Source organism: Scyliorhinus torazame, chromosome 1, assembly GCF_047496885.1.
Source record: "Scyliorhinus torazame isolate Kashiwa2021f chromosome 1, sScyTor2.1, whole genome shotgun sequence".
Taxonomy (NCBI): domain Eukaryota; kingdom Metazoa; phylum Chordata; class Chondrichthyes; order Carcharhiniformes; family Scyliorhinidae; genus Scyliorhinus; species Scyliorhinus torazame.
The window spans coordinates 269,500,876-269,509,202 of record NC_092707.1 but is presented as its reverse complement, the minus strand read 5'-3'; the positions used below and the strand labels follow the sequence as shown (position 1 = coordinate 269,509,202).

At 52.6% G+C, this 8,327-nt stretch overlaps 1 protein-coding gene across 1 annotated transcript in view; it reads right to left on the bottom strand.

Moving 5' to 3' along the window:
• Positions 1-5,636: 5,636 nt before the first annotated feature.
• LOC140421323 (shieldin complex subunit 1-like) overlaps positions 5,637-8,327 on the bottom strand; it is a 289,276-nt gene continuing 286,585 nt past the window's right edge. Inside the window, exon 3 of the mRNA XM_072505973.1 lies at positions 5,637-7,181. Within this exon, the coding sequence (XP_072362074.1) occupies positions 6,763-7,181 (419 nt within the window). The 3' untranslated portion in view covers positions 5,637-6,762. The remainder of the gene's footprint in view (positions 7,182-8,327) is intronic.

Genomic DNA, 8,327 nt, shown 5'->3' with positions numbered 1-8,327 from the left:
AGGAAACGGCCGCCAAAGGGATCCAGTGTCAGAGGGCAGGAATCACAGGAGTCCACCTCCAGTTCTGCTGTACCGTCTGGGGAACCACGTAGACGTAGTCAAAGGGCCCGTAAGGCCAAACAATTAGACACTGAGTAAGTTGGCACGGGTGCAGGGCACAGATGAGTTTTAGGCGCTAGGGCACGTGCATGAACTCCTTTGGTTATTAAAGTCAATGTTACACCTACCGAAGCTGCCTTTGTGCTCTGTCCAAAGTGTGCGGGGGTGTCATGTACGTTGAGCGCAAGTGTGTGTGTGAGGGGTGGTCTTACCTCAGCCCCAGGTGAGTCTGCCCCCTTCCCCCTGGGCCGCCATCAACATCCCCCGGGCAGAGGACGGGACCGTGCGCTGCAGCGTCACAGCCGCATGCAGGGATGGTCCGGGTGGATGGTGGTACTGTGGCCATGGGTCAGACATAGTCCAACGATGTAGAGCCAGGAGCTCATCGGAGGCGGGTTGTCATCATTCTCCATGGCCTGCGATAGACACGCGTCCACCCGCAACTGGGTGAGCCCGGCCCGTTGTGCCGCCGGTGGATCGGCAATTGGGGGTGGGGGGTGGTGTGCATGCGGGTGGGGTGTGTGGGGTTGGGGAGGGGGGTGAGGGTGCTGGGTGGGTGGATGGGTGGGGGGTGTGGGTGGTCGGCTGTTGTCATGGTGTGCGGTCTGTGGCCATACTACCCGATTCCCACGCCCATCTAGTCAGTGAAGCGGGCGTCTATCAGTCTGTCCCGTGCCCGCTGGGCCAGCCGGTAACGGTGGACAGCCACCCGTCTGTGTCTACCCCGTCTGCCCTGACCATTGCCCCCATCCCCCTCATCTGGGGAGGACTGGGCCTCTTCCTGCTGCTCCTCCACTCCGCCCTCCTCTGCCTGCGGCACATCGCCCCTCTGCTGGGCTATGTTGTGCAGGACGCAGCACACCACAATGATGTGGCCGACCCTATCTGACCGATACTGGAGGGCGCCCCCAGAGAGGTCCAGGCACCTGAAACGCATCTTCAGCACGCCAAAGCACCTCTCCATCACTCCCCTTGTCGCTACATGGGCATCATTGTAGCGGTTCTCCGCCTCATTGCGTGGCCTCCGTATAGGCGTCATCAGCCACGATCGCAATGGGTAGCCCCTGTCGCCCAGCAACCAGCCCCTCAGCCGGGGATGGCGTCCCTCGTACATGCCGGGGATGGATGACCGCGACAACACGAATGAGTCGTGTACACTGCCTGGGTGACGGGCGCAGACGTGCAGGATCATCATGCGGTGGTCGCAGACCACCTGTACGTTCATTGAATAGGTCCCCTTCCTATTAGTGAACACGGCCCTGTTCTCTGCAGGTGGCCGCACGGCGACGTGCATCCCATCGATCGCGCCCTGGACCATGGGGAACCCGGCAACGGCAGAGAAGCCCACGGCCCGGGCATCTTGGCTGGCCCGGTCCACGGGGAAGCGGATGTAGCGGTGCGCCATGGCATAAAGGGCATCTGTCACTGCCCGGATGCACCGATGCACCGATGTCTGCGATATGCCGGACAGGTCCCCACTCGGTGCCTGGAATGACCCCGTTGCATAAAAGTTCAGGGCCACCGTAACCTTGACGGACACGGGGAGAGGGTGTCCCCCGCCAGTGCCACGCGGTGACAGGTGTGCCAGCAGGTGGCAGATGTGTGCCACGGTTTCCCGGCTCATCCGGAGTCTCCTCCTGCATTCCCGGTCCGTGAGGTCCTGGTATGACTGCCGGGGCCGGTACACACGGGGCGCCCTCGGGTGCCTCCGTTGCCGTGGGGCCGCGACGTCCTCCTCCCCCTCCTCGTCCTGTCGGTCAGGTGTCCCTCCAGCCTGGGCGGCTGCCGCCTGCCCCTCTGCGGCAGCCTGCGCCGCCTCTCTGGCACGCTCCTCCTCCTCCTCCTCCTCATCCAGGGCAACATAGACATGAGCGGCTGCCACCACGGCGGCCAACATCGCTGGATGGTCTGAAAACATGACGGCCTGGTGGGGGGGAGGGGAACGACGACATGTCATCATTGCCCATATCCCCTCCTCCCCCCAGCCAGGTGGCATGGACCGCATGGGTCCAACTGTTGGAGGCTGGCACCTGGCCAGGTGGACCAACTCATTTGCCCTCCTATCACCCACCCCAGCACGGACCCCCCCCAACCCCCAACCTCCACCCCGGCACGGACCCCCTCCCCAACCCCCAACCTCCACCCCGGCACGGACCCACCCCCCCCCCAACCTCCACCCCGGCACGGGCCCCCCCCCCCAACCTCCACCCCGGCACGGACCCCCTCCCCAACCTCCACCCCGGCACGGACCCCCTCCCCAACCTCCACCCCGGCACAGACCCCCTCCCCAACCTCCACCCCAGCACGGACCCCCCCCCAACCCCCAACCTCCATCCCGGCACGGACCCCCTCCCCAACCTCCACCCCAGCACGGACCCCCCCCCAACCCTCAACCTCCACCCCGGCACGGACCCCCTCCCCAACCTCCACCCCGGCACGGACCCCCTCCCCAACCTCCACCCCGGCACGGACCCCCCCCCCCAACCTCCACCCCGGCACGGGTCCCCCCCCCCAACCTCCACCCCGGCACGGACCCCCTCCCCAACCTCCACCCCAGCACGGACCCCCCCCCCAACCCCCAACCTCCACCCCGGCACGGACCCCCTCCCCAACCTCCACCCCGGCACGGACCCCCTCCCCAACCCCCAACCTCCACCCCGGCACGGACCCCCTCCCCAACCTCCACCCCGGCACGGACCCCCTCCCCAACCTCCATCCCGGCACGGACCCCCTCCCCAACCTCCACCCCAGCACGGACCCCCCCCAACCCCCAACCTCCACCCCGGCACGGACCCCCTCCCCAACCTCCACCCCGGCACGGACCCCCTCCCCAACCTCCACCCCAGCACGGACCCCCCCCCAACCCCCAACCTCCACCCCGGCACGGACCCCCCCCCCCAACCTCCACCCCGGCACGGACCCCCTCCCCAACCCCCAACCTCCACCCCGGCACGGACCCCCCCCCCAACCTCCACCCCGGCACGGGCCCCCCCCCCAACCTCCACCCCGGCACGGACCCCCTCCCCAACCTCCACCCCGGCACGGACCCCCCCCCCCCCAACCTCCACCCCGGCACGGGCCCCCCCCCCAACCTCCACCCCGGCACGGACCCCCTTCCCAACCTCCACCCCGGCACGGACCCCCTCCCCAACCTCCGCCCCAGCACGGACCCCCCCCCAACCCCCAACCTCCACCCCGGCACGGACCCCCTCCCCAACCTCCACCCCGGCACGGACCCCCTCCCCAACCCCCAACCTCCACCCCGGCACGGACCCCCCCCCCAACCTCCACCCCGGCACGGACCCCCTCCCGGCACTCCCCCGGAGCCCAACCTACTCTAACCACCCCCCCCCCCCCCCCCCACGGCCGCACACACACACACACAAGCCGAGACACACCTCTCCTCAGGCAATCAGTCTGCGGCCACGCCATTTCCTGCCCAGAGCCAACCCCCCAGGCCGTCACTCACCTCCTCGCTGGTCGGCGTGAGCCTGGAGCACTGGGTCACGCCGATGAAAAGGAGGTTTGATTCACGTCGACGTGAACGGTCATCACGTCGACGGGACTTCGGCCCATCCGGAAGGGAGAATATCGGCAGGCCGAAAAGCGGCTGCCTTGCGCAGACCCGTGACATTCTCCGCGGCAGCGGCGCCATTAACGCCCCGCCGACTTTTCTCCCTTCGGAGACTTCGGCGGGGGCGGGGGCGGGATTCACGGTGGCCAACGGCCATTCTCCCACCCGGCGGGGGGTCGGAGAATGACGCCCCCGGTTTGCCACTATTTTAACTCCTGGTTCTTTCAGGTAATTTATCGAGACAGCATGTTGGAGCTCCATATGTCTATATTCATAAAGGTAAGACATGGATTCGTAGCTATTATTCGCTTGTGTTGAGTTTTAACTCATTGACTGTTCTATTAAGAGGAGAGGCTCGAGATAAACCCACAAGGAAGGAGGAAGAATTAAGTGATTCATCAACTGTGTTATTTTTGTACATGTCGGATGGCTAGTTATAATGTAGAGCTGTGTGCCTAAGCCAACATGGAGACAGCAAGATGTAATTAGCATCAAAAATATTTCCATGAAGTTTAATGTAGCTCTTGAAGGCCAAAATTAACAGAACTAGAGAGATGGGAAATGTATAGTTGGTTCTGAGCCAGAATGTTTTAGCTAATGGAAGTTGGTTTAAAAATTCCAGTGAGCATTTTCCACAATTATGCTCAGGCTGTTTTTAGCATACAGTATCTGCTGAGTACATACTCAAGAGATATTTTAATAGCCTCATGGACAGGCATACTTGGAAATCACTGGATACGAAAGGAACATGCAGCCTCATCCTTAACTTTTCTGTCAGTAATCAGAGAGAACCAACAAAAACAGTCACAAAATTTTGATTTCAATGGAAGTAAATGTTGGGAGAGACATAAAGGAGTTGCCGATTTACTATCACCCACTTTACACAATCGGAAAAAACCAAAATCTATCCTAACATGTCTGTTAATTTGGAACGAGTGTAATGTTTATAACCTTGCAAAATGGTCTTATCTTTCACTGTTGGAAATGGGCTGTGTTCCACATTACAGTGACAATGAAGTAATGTGGTGCCATCTACTGGTATCGTAGGATAGGGCCCATGAGGGTCACATGGCAATAATATCAGCATTAACAAGTTCAAAGCAAACCATCTGACTTATTTTAGGAACTGTTTTTGAGCTGCTTAAATAAAAGCTGTTTACAACAGTTATATGATATTCAGTGTTGAGTTCTAACATAGGTTGGAAAACAAATAAGACCCCGATGGATATCCTACTTCCAAGTGCATAGAGTTGTACTTTCTGTCAATTTTAATAAAAGATAGACGGCACGGTGACACAGTGGTTAGCACTGCCGTCTCACGCCGCTGACGCCCTGGTCCGATCCCGCACTCGGGTCACTGTCTATTTCGTTTGCACATTCTCTCCGTGTCTGCATGGGTCTCACCCCCACAACCCAAAGATGTGCAGAGTAGATGAATTGGCCATGCTAAATTGCCCTAGTTGGAAAAAAGAATTGGGTACTCTAAATTTTTTTAAATTAATAAAAGACAAGCTGATCTATCTCTGGCCTTTGAACTTATATAATTTGCAACGTTGATCAAGCAGTGACAAAAAAAATTATTTTTTGATTATATAACTTATCACAAATCACTCTATCTTTCCTATAATTGCCCAATATATGCCCATTTTTTAATAATCTGAGCACCAGTGTATTTCAATATAATACAATAAATAAAATAATATTTGACTCAATTTTTAAGTTATTTTCTTCTTTTCATAGCAACAGCCTCCCAGCCTGCAAGTTGCGGCCAAGAAGCTGTGAAGCCAGTCGCAGGTTTATCATTTGTTACATATTTTTTGTTGCATTAGACTTTCTCCTGCAGGTTGCTGTTTTACCTAGGAGTGGACATTTTGCTTGTTTTCATTGGAATGTTTTTTAAGCAATGTTGCTCATACAGTGTGTCTTTAACCTGTATGCGGTGGACAAATGACTGCGAGTCAACTTGGTTTTAAATCAATAGTCTTTATTTACACTCACACAATGTTACAGTTAATCAATCATTCTAGCAACACAAGTTATTCTACAGAGTACTAAAAGTTCATACTCGACCTTAACCTAACTTTGGAGTGACTAGCAGATACCCAGACAGGTATTGTCCTTTATCTGTGTGCTGACTCCTGTAGTTCTCGATGTTCGATCCTTGGTCTGATCTGATGCTCTGGCTCTGTTCTTCCTTCTGTTGGTGGCGTGATGGTCCTCTTTGTGGTGGCCGGTGAATATCCATTGCTGTTGCTGGCTGCTACAGAGAGAGATTCTGAGGTGGTGCGGCACCTTTTACTTTCAGGGATTTTGCAGCCCTTTTGGGCGGTCTCTGGGTCATTGCCAATCAATTGATCAGGGTTCGATCACCCTGATCAATCAAGTCCAATTAGGGGCTGCCACATCAATTTCAGGGTGTACACTCACCGGCAATGTCTGTAGGTGTTAGGGGCATGAAGGCTTTCCAAATAAGGAGGAAATGTGCTGCTGTGTCTGTGATTTACAGTGTATTTCTATTGTCCCTGGGATGGCCTGGAGATGGCCTTTCTCCTGTGTATTGTGATGTTTAGGCTGCAGCTTGCCCATCAATGTTTATTTAAACTGCAGCCTGCTTGTCCTTATACTTGGTCAATTCTCCCAGCATCCTTTGCAGGATGCCATCTTAGGTGGCTGGACGGCCACAGGATCTTATGGCATGGTATATATTTTTCATAGCAATTGCTCCACAGTTGCAACACAATCCTTAATTTTTCTATTGTAGATATGACAGAATTATGAATTCATTTGTTTTAGATATGATAGAACTGACAAAATTAATCCCATCTTTCAAAATAAAAGCCCAGAAATAACTCTCAGCTATATTAGGGGTCAAACACTTGTATTCCATCCCTTTGTTATTTGAATGTATGTACTCGCCTGTTTATTTTAAATAGATTAATGCCTGCATTAAACTACAAATCAGATGAATCTCAAACAACTACATTATGTGTTGATTTACAACTCCCACTGATAGTAATTGCAGGTTATAATTGTCACAAAATACCATTTTATATAAAATATTCTTAAAGTGTTCTATCTCATTGTTTTGCTCACTTTGAAATCTCCTGAAGAATAAAACTGACAACATCGTTTGAGAGTCCAGGCAAAGGGTTGAATTCTGCAGCATTGTCTGCAGAATTGACAGAGGAGAAATGCTCCCCCTTAATTGTCTCTTTTTTGAAAATGATTGCACCATGCCTATTAAACAAAACCAGAGCCATTTGGAAGCTTCGCAAGAGATATTGGCTACCTCCTTCTTTTTTCAGTTGTGAGATTTTTGAGGTCAGCAGATGTGCAATTTGTTTAGAGACAGGGTTAGACTCCAGCAGTTTCCTCTGTTCTGTATCTTTAAAAAAATCTTCCATTGTCTGTGTAATGTTGATTCGTCCATGCTCATCTTCATTACTTGAATGCAACTCTGCAGCCTCAAAAGAAGAGATGCCACTCTCGGAGTTTGGGCGATCTGAATCTGGTGAAGACATTATTAGATAATATTATTTTAGTTCGCTCACATTAAAAACAATGAACAAGCAAAAGCTCACTGAACATTATAATTACCATTGTTATCAACTTTACATTTTCATTAATATATTAAAATACATCAATGTAAAATAACTGTTTATTCAATGGTGTCATGTCAGTACAAAGATGTCATATTATGAACTTCTAGTCAATACTTTAAAACCTGGTGACAAACAAGTTATTCAAATTACTGCTGAAACGCATGTGACCTTTGGCATTTGAGCTACAGACAGTATCAAGTCTCATACCAATTTCTAATTAAATATGTATAATCACAGCCATCCGGGGAATTCACACATCCCTTTGTTTAAGGATGAGCCAACACAAAAAGATAATAGAATTTCTAGATTATCTGTTTCCCTGATTGATACTGGACAAAAGGAAAGGTGGCAAATTTATGGAAAAGAACGAAGAACAAAGAAAAGTACAGCACAGGAACAGGTCCTGCAGTCCTCCAAGCCTGTGCCGACTATGCTGCCCGTCCAACCCAAAACCTTTTACACTTCTGGGATCCTTATCTCTCTGTTCCTATCCTATTCATGTATTTGTCAAGACACCCCTTAAAAGTCACTTTTGTACCTGCTTCCACCACCTCCTCTGGCATCCACTACCCTCTGTGTAAAAAAATGTCCCTCGCACATCTCGCCCCCTGCACCTTAAACCTATGTCCCCTAGTAATTGACTCTTCCACCCTGGGAAAAAGCTTCTGACTATCCACTCGTCCATGCCCCTCGTAATTCTGTAGACATCAATCAGGTCACCCCTCAACCTCCGTCGTTCCAGTGAGAACAAACCGAGTTTACCCAACCTCTCCTCATAGCTCAATACCAGGTAACATGCTGGTAAATCTCTTCTGTACCCTATCCAAAGCCTCCACATCCTTCTGGTAGCGTGCCGTCCAGAATCGAACATTATATTCCAAGTGTACCCATTGTCCAAGTGTACCCATTGGAAGATAAGGCGAGAACTGAACTGTTTGATAATGAAGTGACTGCTCCAGAAGCTTTGTTTCCTGTGGTGTATATGTTACCTGTCCCATTCCAAAATTGAGATATTTACTGCTTCAGGTGCAATCACCTGAGAACAAATGTAA